Source organism: Fusarium oxysporum, chromosome XI (genome assembly GCF_013085055.1).
Source record: "Fusarium oxysporum Fo47 chromosome XI, complete sequence".
NCBI classification, from domain to species: Eukaryota; Fungi; Ascomycota; class Sordariomycetes; order Hypocreales; family Nectriaceae; genus Fusarium; species Fusarium oxysporum.
The window spans coordinates 2,756,278-2,775,402 of record NC_072850.1 but is presented as its reverse complement, the minus strand read 5'-3'; the positions used below and the strand labels follow the sequence as shown (position 1 = coordinate 2,775,402).

The 19,125-nt window shown below is 45.7% G+C and overlaps 6 protein-coding genes across 6 annotated transcripts; 4 read left to right on the top strand and 2 right to left on the bottom strand.

The window, feature by feature from the left end:
* Positions 1–183: 183 nt before the first annotated feature.
* FOBCDRAFT_192737 (regulator of G protein signaling domain-containing protein) lies at positions 184–1,744 on the top strand (the record flags this gene model as incomplete). The annotated part of the gene is made up of 3 exons (XM_059608732.1): positions 184–243; positions 386–662; positions 798–1,744. 3 exons carry the CDS (start codon positions 184–186, stop codon positions 1,742–1,744), a joined length of 1,284 nt encoding a protein of 427 aa, XP_059466311.1.
* Positions 1,745–4,527: 2,783 nt separating this feature from the next.
* On the top strand, positions 4,528–5,896 carry FOBCDRAFT_233951 (uncharacterized protein). Its single transcript, XM_031193170.3, has 2 exons — positions 4,528–5,218; positions 5,279–5,896. Exons 1-2 carry the CDS (start codon positions 4,779–4,781, stop codon positions 5,511–5,513), a joined length of 675 nt encoding a protein of 224 aa, XP_031032016.2. The 5' UTR covers positions 4,528–4,778; the 3' UTR covers positions 5,514–5,896.
* A 3,331-nt stretch (positions 5,897–9,227) lies between these two features.
* FOBCDRAFT_245583 (aspartic peptidase domain-containing protein) lies at positions 9,228–10,706 on the top strand (the record flags this gene model as incomplete). Its single annotated transcript, XM_054707696.2, has 5 exons — positions 9,228–9,695; positions 9,739–9,871; positions 10,004–10,175; positions 10,227–10,572; positions 10,623–10,706. The coding sequence occupies 5 exons, from the start codon at positions 9,228–9,230 to the stop codon at positions 10,704–10,706; spliced, it is 1,203 nt and encodes a 400-aa protein (XP_054563671.2).
* Positions 10,707–13,613: 2,907 nt separating this feature from the next.
* Positions 13,614–14,448, bottom strand: FOBCDRAFT_233950 (acyl-CoA N-acyltransferase). The gene is made up of 2 exons (XM_054707695.2): positions 14,113–14,448; positions 13,614–14,048 (listed from the first exon to the last, which is right to left on the bottom strand). Exons 1-2 carry the CDS (start codon positions 14,417–14,419, stop codon positions 13,648–13,650), a joined length of 708 nt encoding a protein of 235 aa, XP_054563670.1. The 5' UTR covers positions 14,420–14,448; the 3' UTR covers positions 13,614–13,647.
* Positions 14,449–15,197: 749 nt separating this feature from the next.
* Positions 15,198–16,473, bottom strand: FOBCDRAFT_254299 (uncharacterized protein; the record flags this gene model as incomplete). Its single annotated transcript, XM_059611111.1, has 5 exons — positions 16,249–16,473; positions 16,090–16,194; positions 15,804–16,037; positions 15,302–15,736; positions 15,198–15,269 (listed from the first exon to the last, which is right to left on the bottom strand). Exons 1-5 carry the CDS (start codon positions 16,435–16,437, stop codon positions 15,198–15,200), a joined length of 1,035 nt encoding a protein of 344 aa, XP_059466310.1. The 5' UTR covers positions 16,438–16,473.
* A 786-nt stretch (positions 16,474–17,259) lies between these two features.
* FOBCDRAFT_286640 (amino acid/polyamine transporter I) lies at positions 17,260–19,004 on the top strand (the record flags this gene model as incomplete). The annotated part of the gene is made up of 4 exons (XM_054707694.1): positions 17,260–17,397; positions 17,451–17,521; positions 17,584–17,697; positions 17,756–19,004. 4 exons carry the CDS (start codon positions 17,260–17,262, stop codon positions 19,002–19,004), a joined length of 1,572 nt encoding a protein of 523 aa, XP_054563669.1.
* Between the last annotated feature and the right edge of the window lie 121 nt (positions 19,005–19,125).

Here is a 19,125-nt window from a genome sequence, read left to right as displayed (position 1 = left end):
TGCGGTATTCAACAGATCTAGAACCTTGTTGAAGGGCTGGAGACAAAGAAGTACTACTCTCTGAGTAACAAACTTCCGCCAGTCTCTTCCGTCTAGCGAATTTCACACAGCAAAGCAACCTTGTTGTGTCTACCATCGCCCTCAAATCTCTTGCCTCTTATCAAATCTCCCAGCAATATCAAGATGCATCAGTCATCGTTGCATTTGCTTCGTATGGGAGATGATGGCCGACCGTTCGATAAGGTATATATCATGACTCTCTGCGTCGCTTAACACACCTGTCTGTCATACTGTGGCCAAGTATAAACATGGTCATCACTGCTATGACGGTTCTCAAAGCCCCATTTCTCGCTGGGATATTGGCTATTAGCTGAATGTCTAACAGGACTTTAAAGATATCTTCTCCACGCTCATTGTCAGCCTTCTCCCTCTCTCGGCCCACCGTGTCCGGTTGACAAAGGTTGAGTACACTTTCCTCTCCCAAAACGCCATCAGCAACCTTATGTATCTCAAATTCACTCAATCCAATCGCCTACCCGATCCTAAGGATTCTTCTCGTATTATCAACACAACCACCGCCATCACATTCTCAATGTCTAAGGAAGTGGCCCGCTCTATCTGTCAATGCTTCGTTGACGCCCGGCTTATTGAATCGGCCGATGGTAAACACCAGCAGGTGTATACCATAAAAGGATCTGTTTGGCAACTAACACCGAAGGGAATCACTATATTAGACCGTTTCTGCGCAAGAAATGGCATCCAGAAAAAGCAGGTTTCTGAACTTGTTAATCTTAAAGCGACGCGGCTTGTTCTCCTTGAACGAGACTTAGAAACTGACAAACTTCACTATGATCAAGGCACTATTGAGATCGTCTTTCGTCGACTCATCGGTGCCGATAGCTGTAATGCTATGTCAAGCATGGCAGCTGCTGATTCAAGCTCGATACTCGAATATAGGGACAGTATCACTGAGGTCAAGCCTTCTGCTGACCTCAAGGCCAATGGAAAAATCTACAACGATACTTTCCCCGGCAAGGCTATAATCGACTGGCTAATGAACTATACCACCATTATGGAAGAGCGCGAAGCCGTTGCGGTTGCCACTCGTTTCATGGACTACAACCTAATAGATCGTGTGACCAAGGATAGGGCATATACTTTCCAGAACCCAGCCGCTGGGAACAATATCTTCCATTTCAGCAAGCATGCTTTCTATCAATTAACGCAACGATCAAAGCGCCTCATCAATGGCTCAAGTTCACCACGACAGTCTCCAGAGAGGGAGCACTATACTAGCTACCAAAGGAACAGTATCTTCATGGATTCCAACACGCAACGGCTTGACAAAATCCTGACAGATCCGTCAGTGCGACTTCTCTTTCGCGAGCAATCCCGAGACACATATTGCGAGGAAAACCTGACATTCTACCAAGACGTGGATGAGTTCATACGGAATAGTAAGGCGGCTACGCGCGCTGCCCGCAAGGAACTCAATATGACGACAAAGGCCGGCATCGATGATAGTATAGCTCAAGCCTATAGAATCTATCATGCTTTCCTTGCTTCTGGCTCACCTTGCGAGCTTAATATTGACCACCAGCTGCGAAACAGTCTTACAACGCGGATGAGTAAGGCTGTAAGTCAGGACGCTACCATAATCGACACTGTTGAAGAAGTGATATTCTTATTCGAGGAAGCTCAAGAGGTTGTATTTAAATTAATGGCCAGTGTAAGTGTGTTTTAATATCCACCTCGTTATCCAAAAACCCCATTTCGAGATCTTCGACCTGGTGCTAACTTACACAGGACTTGGTGCCAAAATTTCTGAGTAACCCTAAGTACCAGCAGAAATTGAGAAGCCATAATTTTGGCGTCGTTGGAAAGGGTCCTCAGTGGGAGTAGGGTTACCTACCTTTGTGTCTTTTGTACGCTTATAGAGATAATTCGTTACGGGTCTTCAAGAGCAATATAGTCTGACATTACAGGTCGAAATCATAAGTTAAGATTTGAGAGAAAACGCAGTATAGTTCACTGAGTTGTGATATCTACCTGCCTGCTTAATACATTTCCTATATAACAGACTAAAGTCGGACGTTGCTATGTTTAGACACGGATAGAAAGAGTCTCAAATCTTAGAAGAGTGCCATAGATACTACGGCATGTCCATGGCCTTGAATCTCCTACCTACAACCACAAAGGAATATCCGCAATCCAAATCATGACAGTTCTATCATTACAATCAGATACAAGAATTTTGCAGTCCTAAATAAAACCCACGCACATCACATAGTTCCCATGACCTACTAAGACCTCAAACGTGTAGTAATTCTTACTCTGTCATAAAATAAAATTCTTTTACGTAGAACCTAGGGCTGCAGCTTATCCTTAAAAGTAATGAGAGCAGATAATCAGAAATCAAGAAACATCAGCCACACAACATCCTGCAGGAGCTATATCAGGTTTTTGTTTTTCGTCTCTCTCAGTTCTCGTCAACATGATGTCGCATAAGTGTATATCCTCAATCCCCAAGGCTCTTACGTGGTATTGCTTCATCCATGCTGGGTTTTCTCTCTACAGATAAATCCTGATAGAGTTCAGCGACATGTTGAGGACGATGCTTGGCGCAAGTTAACCCCTGTGGACTATGGATCCTTTGATAGGGCTGCGATAAATGTTGAAGGGATGAACTCCTTGGATGAGCTATAGCCACCCGCTCTGGGAAAGGGGAGTAGTTTGTTATAGCTTTTCGGGCAGCGTTTTGGGAATTTCGACTAGGGGGTCCAGGATCCTGTTCCTTTCGTCTAACCCTGTCTAATGCTTTATAGGGTCGAGTTTGTGTGGGTATTTCAGGAAGTGGTTTTTCTGGAGGTGATGATGACGGGGGTCCCAGTAAATACGGCTTAGTAGGGAGCAGAATGATATAATGTAGCTCATTTGAAACATGAGAGTTGTTTTCTGTGTGGGTTTCTTTGGGGTCAGGCATAGGGTTAGACCAGCTCTTATCGGAGGGCTGGTGGCACTGGTCGGCCTCGTAAGATGTCTCTGGTTTGGCTTGGTCGTCAATGGTCCCAGGTGAAGATCTATTAAATCTAATTGACCTCATGAACTTATGTCTGAAACATTGGCAAAGGTATTTCCGCGAGCTAACCTCCATATGTGGGCTTGTCGTGCTGCCGTGATAAAAGTGCTTGCGGACCCACTTGACGTGGAATGGGTTATTTAGCTGCTCAGTGATGCGGGCCATTACAGGAAAACGAAGAATGCTCAAGTACAGTCAATTGGCAAGCAGAAAGAGGACCAAATGATGGCTTCTAAGGCACAACTAATCTGGTGGGACAATTACAATGCACGGAGTGTTATACGCTTTTCTTTTACATTTTGAGAGTGAGACATGGATAGCAGTATTCACACTTGGAGGAACAGATACACAACCAACTCGGTAGACGTAGTGCAGCCTTTTTCTGCAGGGGTTGGGTCCGGGACCTAGAATTCTGCATGCTGACCTCGATGTCCAGGCCGCCTACCCGAAACCCCATGTATTGGCCTTGTTGACACTTTTCAGTTGCGTGGTCCAAACGTCATATGTAATTGTCGTCAAGCCTTGAAAGCGGCGTGGCGCTATGCTGTGTAGGGATAGTAAGCGTAAGACTTGGGTATGGTGTGCTGACTGCGCTCAGGCTCAGGACGACACAGCGCGTTACATTTTCGCGTTCTGTTCGCCTTTCCAAGCCAGCAGTGGCATTTGGACTCAGGCGACGGTCAAGTAGTTGGGCTTCCGTTTCAGCACACTTCCATAAAGGCAATCCCTATTAGTGGCCAAACGGATTACCTTCACTTCGGTGGCGGACTGGTTACTGGGCCTTGGCTGCAATAATGTGGAGTGGCTTGTTACGGAATAGCTCGGTTTAGCCAGGATGCTAAGCCATGCGCTTTGTTCACCGGCCGTATTATAGTTAGCCTGAGTGCTCACGAGCAGCCCTTTGATGATAATGTTAGTCAATTCGTCTTGAGGATGCATATTTGCAGAAAACTAGAGATAATGACTATAATAAAGCTTTTCAAGCCTGTAGATTCCATGTTTCTTGATATGGACACCGGATAAGGGTCGGATATACATTACACACCTGTCGGCGTATGCCGATCGTTGTTTGAAATCGGAATTTATTCACGAAGGGAGGAAAAAGGGCAGCCAATCAGAAGGCCTGAACCCCTCTTTTGACTTGGAATTCGATCAGGGGCACCCGCACCGACCAACGCTTGGGCCTCCTTCGAATATCTGACATTTGACATGTGATAGTCGGTTTTATTGGGTAATACGCACCGCAAATCGTCCGGATACAGCTAGCTACCTTAGCGTGGAAGGGACAATGGGATTTTGGCTGGTAGAGTGTGATGGCAAAGCATGTCATCGCCAAGCATGTAAGAAATCATACGACAACCAATGGTTGCCCATTCTGTTCCCTTATCACTGCCACCCTCGATTCTATTCGCCGAGCGATTTTGAGGTGTTACCTTGCACTTGTCAGTCCATCGCAAATGCCAAGGGTCGCACGATGAGAGGAGTGTCCCTTTACAAATTGTCGCATGCCCCGCCAACAACCGCTTTGTCGCTCTCCGAGACGCCTTCGCATCTTGTTAGGCACAGGCTGCAACTCCACAGCACGGGCTAGTTCAGTGTCCTTTTTCCTGTTCTTTTTCCTGTTCTTTTTTACCTTCCATTCTTTTCTTCGCTGTGTCCATACGTGCTCAGAACGCTTCTCCTCTGCTATTACAAGGACATGTTGGCCCGAGGCAGAAACGATACCCAGTGTACAAACCAGTTCACCGCCCCTTCAGGCGTGCCCGGTCACGCTCACCCTGCTCCTGTCGCTCCATGGACCATCATCCCTTCGCAGCAGATGTCGAGGGTAGATGGGGGTCCAATTGGCTCTGCTCCCGGCATGAATATGATTAGTATAGCCTTTGATGAGATTGAACATGCCAGGCTCAATACGGGAGGCATGGGTAAGAGAAATCTCTCTCCCACCAACGGCCGACGAAAAACGGATGAGTCCACGATTGAGGCTCCCACCAATAAGAAACCCAAGACTAATGCCGCTGCTACCAATATTGACAAAGATTTCTCGGATGAAGGATTCACGATTAGACAAGAGGAGAGCGTGTCCATGTCAAAGGTGACAGATGACGAAAAGCGGAAGACCTTTCTCGAGCGCAATCGGTATGTCTTATAATCCTTGATTGTTCTGTATTGTGCCAGTTTAATGACTCCTCAAACCAGCGTCGCTGCCCACAAGTGTCGCCTCAAGAGGAAGCAATGGCTTGTACAGATGCAGACAAAGGTTGAGTCGTTCAGTACGGCAAACGATACCTTGGTGGGGAAAATCGCCCATCTCAGAGAGGAGATAGTCAACCTGAAGACACTCCTTTTTGCCCACAAGGACTGTCCATTTGCCTATCAGCAGGAACTATATAGTGCCTCGATGTCGCATGTCATCACGCCCTATAATTTATAACTCAACTCTTGTAATATAGTTAGATATATTCTGAATTAGCTTGTAGCCAGTAAGGATGGTAGCGGTATTTCTTATAATGTTGGACATACGGGAAGGTCCGTATCGACTGGACTGCCTTCTACGGGGATAGGTGCAGAACTGTGCTCTCGGCTCCAATCAGTTGGAATATCAGCCGGCCTCAACGCCAGCTGATTTTGTCTCTCAAAATTCTTGTTATTATAGGTAGAAGATGGCTCCTTGCCATCCGGAACTAATTGGGAATTCATTGCTTTATTCGGGATAAATTTGTATCGCAATGTAATTTCCAGTCACAGGACATATAGGCAACTAGAGTTGAAGCAATTCGGAAAATTTGCCTTAGCTTAATATGCCCTCAGCTCTCAATAGTCATGGCGAACGACATCGAGTCGCCCCCAAAAGCTGGAGCAATAGGTCCCGCTGTCAACGCAGCAGGTTCAAAATGCGCTACGTATTCTGCGGTGTGATATACTCACTAAATTAATGGCCTTTTGCAAAGGGGAAAATAAAGAAACTATCTCGCGACGATAAAGATGAGCTTGGTTGGGCGAGAAAAGTTCCTCGGGAAGCAACGCCAAATCCATATGCTGGCATGTCGCCTTGGCATTCACCTCCAATCGATTTCCTTCGACACCAGCTTCGGTAACTTCCATTCCGCGAGGGATTGCTTCTAGTCTATTTCACAACCCAGCTCCATCTTCATGCCCAGTTCAAGCACTGACCGATTATCTTGAGGCTCCGATACAACCAGCCCCAGGGCAAAAGTCCACGGTCGTTGAACTTGTCTCCGGAGTATCTTAAGTACTTGGAACAGGCTGAAGTTTGAATAAACGCCAAGGTATACATATCCTTGTTCCAGCTTTGATTATAGGTCCTCTGTCTCTGCCTCATGCAAACATCCCGAAAGGACCTCAAACAGTCAGGCAGGCCACAGTTTCTTTGTGCAGATCTATAACTCTCATTTGCGATTAACATAGCTTGGCCCAAGTCAATGCACGCCGGTAAGGGGTATTTACAGGGTAATTGTGGCTTTCGACAGCCGCCTCCTAGATTGTCGAGGCTCCTATGGAGTTGAGACAGACTTCAGAGACTCAACAGTGAGACTGTGTTTCGAGACTTAGATCGTAATTGGGCAGTCGTACTGGGAAATTAGCCCGAGCTTTGTGTATTGGCAGAGCACTGTCCCTTAGCAATACAAGTATCACACTGTTGGCTGCGGCTATTGCTTTAGATAGGCACTAGTTAAACCTGTAAAGAGGATCGGAGTACTACCTTTGCTTGCCTCTAGTGATAACCCTGGCAAGCCTACTACATGCTGTGAATTCTCTTATTGGGCCACTAACGAGAGGCCCTAATACTGCTTAACGCTGTGAAAGTTGGGTCTGTAGTAGCTGCTAAGTAGCTATGTAGACTGCGGGGAATAATAAAACTATAATATTAAGACTCTAGTGGCTATTTTATATATACCTACTAAAATTCATATAGGATATTAGTAGCAAAAGGTTTACTATATAAAAAGGCCTACTTTCTTACTTTACCTCCTATAAATTAACCTATAAACTTAATAGACTTGCTTACCCTATATCTACCTAATTATAAAATATTAAATATTAAAATACTATATCTTAGAAATATAATATTTTAGAGTAACCTATGCTAAAGGTATATATTATTATATTATATTATAATAATGTATTTTGCTTAGTATAATATTTTATTAGCGAATCTAATCTAATTTTAACCAGCCAAGCCAGCCTCAGGTCTTTAACTTTACTGTTTTCTCTAATTACTAAAATATTATTTTCTTGATTTGCCTTTTTTCCCTCTTCCCCCTTCTCCACCCTGCAGTCACCCTCTTTTCTCACACTATCTATTTAATCTCTGTCATGGTGCATTTCAACTCCATAAACCTCGCCCAAGTATGCATCATTGCCGATAAAGGCCTGCTGTCAGAGGGATAACCCCCTCTTATCCTTTAACTGATCAGCAAGCCCTTCTAGCGCGTTCCTCTGGCTCCAGATGGATTTCATTACATACTCATCTTGGTCATCCCCCTAAATGAGTTGCTGGCAATCGAATATAGTGAGATTAAGTCACTGTAGCGGCGATAAGTCGTCGATATATGGAAAGAAGTTACTTGTGATCTGGCGGTGGCGAAGGATGGCATACAATTTTCTAATAGAGTTAGCCCCGAGCTCCGAGATATCGCTTGGTTCTGCGGTCACGTACGCGTAGACCACGTCGACCGATAATCTTGAGCCGGTTGACCATCGCTGATAATTGTTGCGCAGTGGCGCATCTTTCGTGATTGGAATTGTCGTTTTTCTTGCACCAGTGATAATCGCGTTTGGAGGTTGACGATCGAAAGAGGTTTTGGCCTGCCAACTGAGGGATGAAACATCTTTTTATTCTTGTGGATTGAGGCCACTTATTCAATTGGATCCTAAGGCTCGAGGCAACAGCTGTATGATCTGTTGACTTGATGTTAAGGTTACAGTGTTTTTCGGTGTGGTGTATAACGCCGTATATTGTATTAAGGTTAAAAACCTAGATTGTGTTATCTTAACTATGCAACCTTAGCCTCACTTTTGGTGTAGCTGCGGTTAATCTCTGTTTAATATATTTTATTTTATAAACTTATTATTTAGCTGTGAATAGTTATTAAATCCGTTTTAAAATAGGTTAATGTATTTAATAAATACTACATAAAATAAAGCCAAGGTTATGTCTTGAGATATAATAATATATGCTTTTTAACCTTAATATTAAGTAAATAGATATTAAATATATTATATAATGTTTGAGTTAATATCTTATTATATTAAATTATTTATAAGCGTTTTATTATTAAAGATAATAATAAGATAGATAATCTATATATAGCTCTTAGGTCTACTAAATTATATTTACCGTAACTCATTTTTATCTCAGCCTGACGGTTCCTACCAAATATTAATCTGATTATCACATGCAGGTTGAAAGGATCTGCTGCACAGCTGACACTGGGCTGGGAGATATTTACTTGGTAGCCTTATGATGCTACCTCCAGAATCACTGGACAACGCCGCTCTGTCAGAAGTAAAGCATGTGAAAGCCTGGGTAACCTGCTCTTCAACGGACACCCTCTCTTCTCTACATCACACACCAAGCCCACCTATAGTTAGTCGGAAATTTCCTTTTACCTTTCGCCAACCAGACATCAAGTAATCAAGACGTCCATGTATGTAGCTTATGCTTTCACATGCTAACTGTTCCCTCTATCATTATATAGACTTCAAATATGATACTTTATTTCATCACATTAAAACCCTCATTTTAGTTGGTTTTCCGTAATTAATCGGCGTCTAAACCAAATTAGGAGTGCCTTTCAGAGCGAAAGGTCGTGTTACAGCGTAAACCTCCCTTTTCCTTCCCTCCACCACTGACAGATTTGGCCCAGACGTCTAGCTCCTCGTATAATGATTAATTGAGGAATCAACAGCAATTTAAATGTGCCCATCAGTGAAGATATAAGAACATAACAAAGAGCCATTGATAGCTGTTTCAAGAGCACTGCTTCCGTTGATTTTGCAACTCGCAGTATACATTGACCCTAGCCCCGTTATCTCTTCAGTTCTGACGTTCCATCTCCTCCAAGGTCACTCTGCTACTGCTAGCCATTTTATATTCAACTCTACGTCACAAGAATATCCCGACATGGAAGCTATCTATCAAGTTCAACGCCAATTCAGACTCGACCGTGGCCTGAATAGGATCAGCGTCAAGCGAAACCCGCACTACCAGCCACATGGCACCAAATCCTACGTTCACCTTCTCAACCGCTTTGGATTTAAACCTACTAAACCCGGACCGTACTTCCAAGATCGTCAAATCCAACGACGTGGACTCGCTCACCCTAGATTTCATGCTGCCGTGGGCGGACGTGTCTATCAGACCAAGATTCTTCGAAAGAAGGTAGGTACCGATGGAACTCTAGATGCCGGCGGAACTCGAATTGGAGAGGTTACGGCTGAAGACGTGCCGTTTGATTCCATGTACTTATGCGAGGTGTCAATTGGCACACCTCCTCAGAAGTTCAATTTGAACTTTGACACTGGATCCGCAGACCTTTGGGTAAGCATTCCTAATAAGGTACTAAAGCAGGGAGTGAAAAATACTGACCAGGTACTTCAAGGTCTTCTCAACAGAATTGAGTAAGAGAATTCAGAAAGGTCACAATGTCTTTAATCCTTTATCCTCCTCCTCGTTCAATGAGCTCACCGATAAGACGTGGAAAACCTCCTATGGAGATGGGAGCTCAGCATCTAGAGATTGCGGCTCAGATGATATTACTATCGGTGGTTTAACTATTAAGAATCAAACTCTTAAACTTGCATCGCAACTCGACCAGCAATTGGCGCAGGGCAAGGGCGATGGCCTTCTTGGCTTTGCTTTCTCACAGATCAACACAGTCAAGACCAATTAGGATTCAGACCCTGCAGACACTCCTGTTGTTAACATGATCAATCAACATAATATTCCCGAGGCAGCTGAGCTCTTTACCTCGGCGTTTTACAGCCAGCGGGATGCTAATTCGCCTGAGTCATTCTATACTTTTGGCGTTATTGATACTGATCTTGTCGCGAGATCCGGAGAGGAAATTTCGTAGACCAACATTAACTCGTCTGATTGTTTCTGGAAGTTCCCATCTGCCAGTGTCTCTGTGAAGGGCAAAATCATCAACCTTTCCGGTAACAAGGCCATTGCAGACACTGGTACAACTCTAGTCTTGGTTTCTGACGAGGTATGCGAGGCGCTGTATAATGCAATCCCTGAGGCGCGCTATAGCCCGACCCAACAGGGCTATGTCTTCCCGAGAAGCACAAAGGTAGAAGACCTTCCAGAATTTAAGGTGGCGATTGGGGATAAGCAGTTTGTTATCCAGCCCCAGGATTTGGTGTTTGCACCTGCAGACAAAGACAACTGGTACGGTGGACTTCAGTCGAGGGGCAACTTGCCATTTGATATTTTTGGTGACGCTTTTCTGAAGTCGGTTTACGCGGTATGTCGTCTAGAAGCTGAAATTTCTAGAAGTATGCTAATGAAAGACAGATTTGGGACCAAGGCAACAAACGATTTGGAGTCGTTCCAAAAATTGAAGAAACTCAGAATTTGGACCCTACGCCTATCGCATAGGGGAGTGCATTCATTATTATGTCAAGAAGGTTTTGTAAGTATGGGTGGTGCATTGATATGGATAATGCTCACTCCTGAATTTCTCAGTGCAATACTGTTTGGTGATATACACAATATCTCGACAGTGAATTACTCTAGTAGCCCATAACAAATAAATTGTATGATGATCAATACACATATGCATCGTATAGAGCAACTTCTCAATAATGTTGAGAACTGAACCACACTGGAACCCGAACATCATTTCTAATTCTTCCCATAACGATACCCTGTCAAGTTCCATAGCTGTATTACAGCAGGCACTGAATGAAACAGTAACCGGCATCGTGACTCAATCACTGTTACTTGGAAATAGCCAGACAGGTCAATGTAAGATATGCAGGCAAACAAGTTACTTTTCTCGCCTTCGACTTATCATCCCACTCGAACCTGAACAGGAGGCCCGTTCGGTGAAATGTTCACCTCATTGTCATCTGTCATCTATTTACGTCGCTAACTCATAGTTCCAAACAATCTGAGTTCAGCCTAGTCGCCAGTCCGGCTGTTGTTCTAGCAGAATCATACTTGGGGTTGGCGAAATTGTATGGCAGTCGCAGGTAGTGCATATACCATTCCCCTAGGACAAGCGCGGTTATTGTTGAACAGGCACTGGGTGTTACGTGCAAGCAGGGATACTTCAAGATTACAACCGAAATGGTAAACCATCCAAGGGGCAGACTTCAACAGAACGCAATATGAATATACCTACCTCGATCAATGGGCGAATACACATAATTTCTGACAGTTATTAGGTAAAACTGGCCGTGCTGCCAGGGGGGAAGGAGAGGGTTGAGGGCTCTTAGGGTTTAGAGACAGATTACTATAAGAGTTTAGGGGTTACGAAAAGGAAAAGAATAGAAAAGATAGTATAATAATTTATAGAGATAAGGAAAGGGGATGAGATAGGAATAGGATAAGATATAAGAAACAAAAGAAAGATAAAAAGCAACTACTAATTATCTAGGAAATGAAGCCAGTCCTTATTAAGTTAAAGAAATGGTTTAGTAAGCAAACTATTATAATAGCTTCCTGAGCAAGGCAGCTAGCAGAGGGTTTTAAAATAAACCAGATGATCTGGCTTTGCAAGCAGCTTGATATCTTACTTTATCTGCTCTGCGAGGCTTCTATTAAGCCTAAACTAGATAGGGTAGAGTATTAATACTGTAACTGCTATAAAGACTATTAGAGAATAACTACAAGTATTAATTGTATTTGTAGAATCGTCCTCCTTGCCAGGATAGAGACCCTGGTTGCTGCAGGGCCCGATAAATAAGGATATAAGGCTGCTGCCACATGGGAGGCTGCCTATCCCTAGACCAAAGATATATAGGGGACCTGGCTGCAGGAGCTATCGGTTCCTGACCTGTAATAGGGCGAATCTCTCCACATATAAGATATATAAGGGATACAGGGCGCTGGCAGGCAAGGGACGTAGATAAGCATCTGTAATGCTTTAATTGCTGTAGAAGGCTCCGCATGCAAGGTACTGGATCGTCGATCCGGAAGTCACCTGTCATAGTAGACGCTCGCGTAGTGACTTGTCTTTAGACCAGGCCCCGTCTCCATCGGATGCTATACTACTGTGGGCTGTCTGGAAGTATAAGAAGGAGCTTAAGAAGGCAGAGGTGGAACAGTAACGGCAGTTCGAGGCTCCAGGTGGAGTAGATCCTGAGTCAAGATGGGTGCAGTTTATGAACTGGTCGGCGTACTTACAGGAGAAGGACAAGGAGATGCTGAATGAGGCCAGATAATCGCTAGCTTATACTGTAGTCGAGCAGCGGACATGGCCTTGTGTGATGCTGCCAGGGCTTGGAACTTGAGGAAGACTCTTTGTGGGAAGTTGGATGGTGTGCCTTGCAGGAATGTGGCGGCCACGAGGGTGTCTAGGTAGATGACGATGCCTTGTCCTGCTACTTCTCAAGATTTAGGGCGGCCTTGAGGCCTTTTAATTCTCCCGTGACCTCAGCGTCAAAAACAGCCGCGGGTCCAAGGCGACCTGATCCATTGAAGACCAAAGATATTCTGGTGGATAATTAAGCCGTAGCTGGCAGCTTCCTCTGAGGACAGGGAACTATCTGAGTATAAGACTAGGGGAAGTAGGTCGAGATACTGAAGCCAATGGAGGAAGGCCTCAGCCGTTTCGTCTTCCGATGCTATCTGCAGCGGTGCCACATGCTCCTACTTCAAGCAATACTGAAGGATTGTGGGTCATACACAGCGCATGGGGAGCTTGTCGGTGCACCTGAGGCGTGTTCTGAAGCCGCTCTCGGTCGGTGCTTGATTTTCACTTTTGACGAGATAGGTTCATCGGGCGGAAACGTTCGGGTCTGGCGATCATGACTACTTATTACGTTGTATACTCTAGGGTACGGGCTGGCAGTTGAACCAAACACAATCAAAGCATCCTCGGGGTACCTAGGGGATATTAAATATATCAGATGTTCAGAAACTGAGATCTGATCTGTTTGATCCGACTAGGTTTCATATCTAAATCGAATTAACTGATCTAATTGACATATCTGGTTGGTCATCAGATCCGACGACAGCGCTTATAAGCGCCTCTTTTTAAGCTTTCTGTCATGGGCAACGTCGATATGGTCTTACCCATCTATACGCGGAGGAGACCCTGAAAAGATGACCCCTTTCCAAGTTGTGGGACCCTTCATTAGACGTTTTGGGAAAGGGTGAGGTGACTCTTGGCATGCGCAAGTAAGCTTCAGTGGAGGTTTCCGAGATATATGCCCTCATAGAGCATCGAGACCTCACTCAATACTATCCAAAAGATCTTTGGCTCTCGAAGAATAGTATCATTGTATATAGAATATTTGGAACTATCTAAAAGTTCTGCTCAAAAACTGTTCATCAGGACTGCTGCAATCGATTTTGAGTGTCATAACCGGACTCAAGCCTCAGGCCATTTCCAAAACATGTTAGCACCTTCAACATCCGCCAAGGGGTTACCCTCACCCTGCCTGGCGCTTCCGTACTGCTCGTCAAACCCGCATTTTTTATAGAACTCCTCTGTGCCAAAGGCACTAACAACCGAAGCGCAAATGCCATCCGCCTTGGCCTGCTCCAGACCCCATTGCACAAGCTTCCGGCCCACATTTTTGCCCTGAAAGTCTGGACGCACTGCTAATCCTTCGAGATACCAGGACTCAGCGCGCTTTCCGCTCCATATGTCTTCGAAATAAGGATATGCCCGCTCGATGATGTCCTCCTCCTTGGAGTCGCTTGCTCGATTAGGCCAGGCCCAAGCATGGATGTTCATGACAATAGAAGATAAAGGCTTGAGAAGGGTTCCTGGGTCGATGGTTTAGCGTAGCCTGTATAACTAGGCTTGAGCCTAATGGGATGAGACACTCACGAGGATCCAAATACCAGCACTCAAGCTCTTGGCCCCCATCTCCCAGTCGTGCCCACTGAGCAATGCCGGCAATAACTTCCTGGCCACTCTCGTCTTTGGCCACAGCAACGAGCCATCGCCAGCGATAGTCCCAAAAGTTAACTCGTGCCCGTCGCAGCCAGTACAGGTGTACATCATTGGGATATTCGTTGCGATGGGGGTGTATGAGCTCGCCAAATATATTATCCTTCCAAAATGCCTCTGACATGATGTGGGCAATCTCTGGGAGTTCGGAGTAGCGCGCATCGCGCAATGCAATCTCAGACATGATTTTAGCACCCGAGACAGGTTGCAAGATAAACATGATGTGACATGGAGTGCAAGATCTAGGACCCTTATATCTTCTGCGACAATGACTTTAGATGGTCTAGACCAGGTAGTGTCTCAGCACGCGTGATTTAATATGATCCGATTGGTCTGCTTTGATCCTTGCTGCAGATCCTCCACGGCCCTAAATGAGGTTGTTGGTTTGTTCAGGCTGTCAGTGTCATATCCAGTTACCAATTTCATCACTAGTCGGAGAAGCGCAAAGGCGAAGGGTGGGGGAAGGCCGGCACGCATCGGGAGAAAGAAACAGGCTGCCAACCACGCGAACGGACGACGTGGGGGCGAAGAGGAGAAATATTAGGAAGCTACTTTTACTTTGGCAGATCTGGGAATGATGATGGGGGACACTAATGGCTAGTATCAACGAAGGCTCTGATTGGTCAGATCCACTTTAGGCATTCACCAGGCTCATGGTAGGCTTCAAAGAGACCCTCATCAGCGGAGCAGGTTAGATCCCCAATTTTATGCTCTGCAACCTATCTAATATACCAAATATGGGTTTTAAATCCGGTGTTTTGCATTTGTCTGGTTTGAGATAAGGCTTTGGCGTATTTGATAGATCTGTTTGGCATTTTGTTTGATTGAATTCGATTCATTGGCAGCACTGTCTACTACATCGGTTGTCTTCATACGTGACCTTCCATGTCACCTCCTTATTAATGATCATTTCTTGACTGCCAGCTCTGGAATTCCGCCCTTCCTCTGATATATGATCCCAACTATTGCTGCCAGTGTCCCTTGATGTCGTTGTTTGAGTTGAGACCTCGTCCGGCCTCCAACTGTGCGGTTGGCTATGGGCAGCACTATCAAATGTTGATTTTACTGTAGTCGCCATAGCCACAGATGATGTAACCCCAGAGCTATTATTCCTAAGTGACTGAAGTGCGTATACGTTGCTTGATCTAGATATACTGAGGTTAAAAGACGCTGGAAACCCCATTCCCATAGAGAATGACTTCAAAAAGTTCTTCAGATTTGGCACAGTGGCAGAAATAAGCGACCAAGCAACCATGATCTGTTGACAGAGTAGGGCCTTTGTGACGGCGAATTGAGGCTCAAGAGAGGCTGGATTTGTTGTAGTATACGCCAGATGAACGGCTGAGAGGGCGATGAGCGGTATACGGAATGAGAAAGCCATAACAACCTGACACTTGCGGATGTATGAAATGTTGACGGACCAGGATAGCTGCAGCACGAGTAGCCAGGTAAGGGTTTCGGTCAAGATGTCCATCGCCGTTATGACGGCCCATCGTGTATTCTAATCATCAATTCTTTGGTTAGGCATCTGATGATGAGTCTTCAGGAGGTGCAAAGTGTTTTCATACCTGGTGCGGGCATTGCTTGACGTTATCCAAAGTCAACAAAGAATCCGCGCGGCAGTTCACAAGCCATGCCAAACAGGAGCCGACACCCCATACGACAGTGATCACCATAAGTCCGATGCAAACCGGTCCACTCTTCCCAGGCTTCGAGCCAATGATGCGCCGGATGAGGGCGAGAACAGAGCATTTGGCGAGACTAAGAGTTAGAAGGCAGAGAATACCGGCCGCTAGAGTTGACTGGTGGTGGCCATGTTAGCTGGTGATAGTAGTAGTACCGCATAAGGCTTACTTTCGACGATGTCGCCCATTGTTCTAGTGTAGTGATAGAGTTGAACTTGCCAAGGCCGTTACTCAAACCAATAAAGACAGCAATTGACTGAGCTAGATGGAAGATCTGAGTGGTTAGCCTATATGTGGAGCGTCATCCAGACCTGATGGGCATCCTCACAATTGCTAAAGCAAAAAAAACATCATCGAAACCGAACTTGTGGTACTTGATGTACAGCCGTGCCAGAGCCACAAGCGTGCTGTAGATCAGCGACAAAATTGTCACGATCCATAATTGACCGGCGTGGTCGTTAAATGTGACAGGCGAGAACCGATATGAGCCGAGGTTTTCCGATGTCTCTGGATCCATGGCTAGAGACCATTGAGTCCGATTCGAGAAAGGTTATAAGGGAGATGCATTGCGCTGTTCAAGAGGCAACATATGACTATTAATCTCTATTTTCACCCTTGCGGCATGAGTTCCTACGCACAGGCCACCTCAGCTCGGCTGTTGACAGATGTGAATGTTCAGGGCTCGGACTCCAAAGCCACCAACGCCACAGGAATATGTCTCCTAATTTCCGACCAACCAGCATGTCATTCTCGCAAAGGCCTGCAAACTTTAACTTTCAGCTGCGGAAGAGATTCCTGCTAACGATGCACCTAAATTCAGGAGATAGGGCATGTGTGCACCAACAGAGTGGTCAGAAGCCTGCTATTGCGTACCAGAAGAAGCCGAATGTAACAGGGAAGCCAAGTGCCTCCTCAGTACCTTACCCACATTTGTTGGGTGTTGGCGCTTTGTTTGTTGGTTCTGTGGCTGCATGACCCCTGGACGAAATGAGAAGACATGAGCCCACCATGTTATCGGATCATCATGAAAGCCCGCACTACTAGACTGCCGAAGTCCGGGACGGCACAGGAGGTTCCCGTCTGGTCGAGGCCCGAGCGGACTAAACCCCTGTAGCATTGAAGGGTGCTGTACGTGACAATTGGACCGGGATGTATATGCCGGCAAGCAAACAAGCAGCTGTTGGATCAGATGTACATCCTGAATGGCGTTCATGCCGCACCTCTGCATTCCTCTTACCAAGCCTTAGCTGTCTCACACTCGACTTTTTCTTTTTTTCCTTGACCTTCAATTTTCCTCTACTTGGCTATGCCGTCAAAGAAGTCAAGAAATACCGCCAACATGTCAAACGACGATGACAAGAGATCCCTCGACGTTCACGATGCTCCCATCGGCATTAATGACAATGTCGACGAGAAAAAGGCAACTGCGGCCGATCGCGCCGATATGTATCGGATGGGAAAAACCCAAGAAATTACGGTTCGTACCAATACCTGTACCCTTTTGTCCCGGGCTCACGCGACATCACACAGAGGAACTTTCGCTTCTTGTCCATCTTCGGCTTCTCCATGATTCTAATGGCATCTTGGGAATTTTCTTTGAGGTAAAGGATGCAAATAAAAATATTCTGGTCGCCTGTTGGCTAACTAAGCCTGTCAATTAAAGCGTCTCGACTATCGGACTCGTCAACGGCGGCACTGCTGGTACGATCTGGATGTTCTTTGTGTGCTGGATGGGATTTCTATTCGTCAATACTTCCATGGCCGAGATGGCTTCAATGTAAGTATCCTCCTCATGCACAACATGTGGTCACATTATTGACGCGAATCTTGTGCAGGGCACCCACGACGGGAGGACAATATCATTGGGTTTCTGAATTCGCGCCATCACAGTACCAGAAGCCCATCAGCTATCTCATGGGATGGATGTGCGTACTCGGCTGGCAAACATCATGTGCATCCTCCGCCTTTATTACTGGCACCCAGATTCAGGGACTCATCGTTCTGAATAACCCAAACTACGTCCCCAAGCCATGGCACGGCACGCTACTCACCATAGCTATAGCTGCGTTCTCGGTGCTCTTTAACATCTACCTAGCCAGGAAGTTGCCATTGATCGAAGCCATTGTCCTGGTCATTCACGTCTTCGCCTTTTTTGGCATCCTTGTCACTCTCTGGGTTCTTTCGCCAAGGGCTGATGCTAAAGCTGTCTTTACCCAGTTCAGCGATGGCGGAGGTTGGAATAGCATAGGAGGCTCGACGCTTGTAGGCATTCTTGCAGGCGTTTTACCACTGCTAGGTGCAGATGCTGCTGTTCATATGTCCGAGGAGCTGCACGATGCAAGTCGTACTTTGCCACGTTCGATGATTATGACGACTCTCTTCAATGGTGGTTTTGGATGGATCATGGTTATTACCTACTGCTTCTGCATAGGTAACCTTGAAGAGGTCATCACGTCTCCAACAGGCCAGCCGTTCATGCAGGTTTTCTACAACTCGACACAGTCAGTCAGCAGTGCTACTGCCATGGCATCCGTCATTGTTGTTATGATTGCCTTCTCCAATCTTACTATGGTATCTACATCGTCGCGTCAGCTCTTCGCATTTGCGCGAGACCAAGCTATTCCATTTAGTGCTTGGTTCTCCGATGTCCCAGCGGGATGGGATGCCCCCATCAATGCCATTCTGGTAACCTTCCTAATCTCAAGTCTTCTTTCCCTCATCAACATCGGCTCTGCTGTCGCATTGAACTCAATCACTTCTTTAGCAACAACAGGGCTTCTCTCTAGCTATATGGTCTCTATTGGCTGTATGATATGGCGGCGATGTACAAAGAGCCCGCTTCTGCCATCCAAGTTCAGTCTTGGTCGATGGGGTCTCGCGATAAACATCATCTCCGAGGCTTTCCTTGTCCTCATTTTTGTCCTGGCATTTATGCCTGGTAACCCCAACCCGACGGCATCACAGATGAATTGGAGTATTCTAATCTACGGTACCGTAGCGTTGTCCTCCTTGGTATACTATGTCTTCCGTGGTACTCACCGTTACGAAGGTCCAGTTGCCTACGTCCGAATGCTTGTGCAGTAAGGGGCAACATAGCGAGTCGTGTCTTTACAAAATGATCTTCTAGATTGAAATACTTAGCCTAGATTAGTATCTAACAATTTCCGATATCGATCGCCTTTTGTGACTTCATAGTGGTTTGAAC

Excerpts from the sequence above, each read along its gene's own strand:
- FOBCDRAFT_233951 (XM_031193170.3), top strand. The coding sequence starts at position 4,779 with ATGTTGGCCCGAGGCAGAAACGATACCCAGTGTACAAACCAGTTCACC. Across the intron at positions 5,219-5,278 it reads ACCTTTCTCGAGCGCAATCG|CGTCGCTGCCCACAAGTGTC; the intron begins GTATGTCTTATA and ends TCCTCAAACCAG.
- FOBCDRAFT_233950 (XM_054707695.2), bottom strand. The coding sequence starts at position 14,419 with ATGTCTGAGATTGCATTGCGCGATGCGCGCTACTCCGAACTCCCAGAG. Across the intron at positions 14,049-14,112 it reads GTGCTGGTATTTGGATCCTC|GAACCCTTCTCAAGCCTTTA; the intron begins GTGAGTGTCTCA and ends CCATCGACCCAG.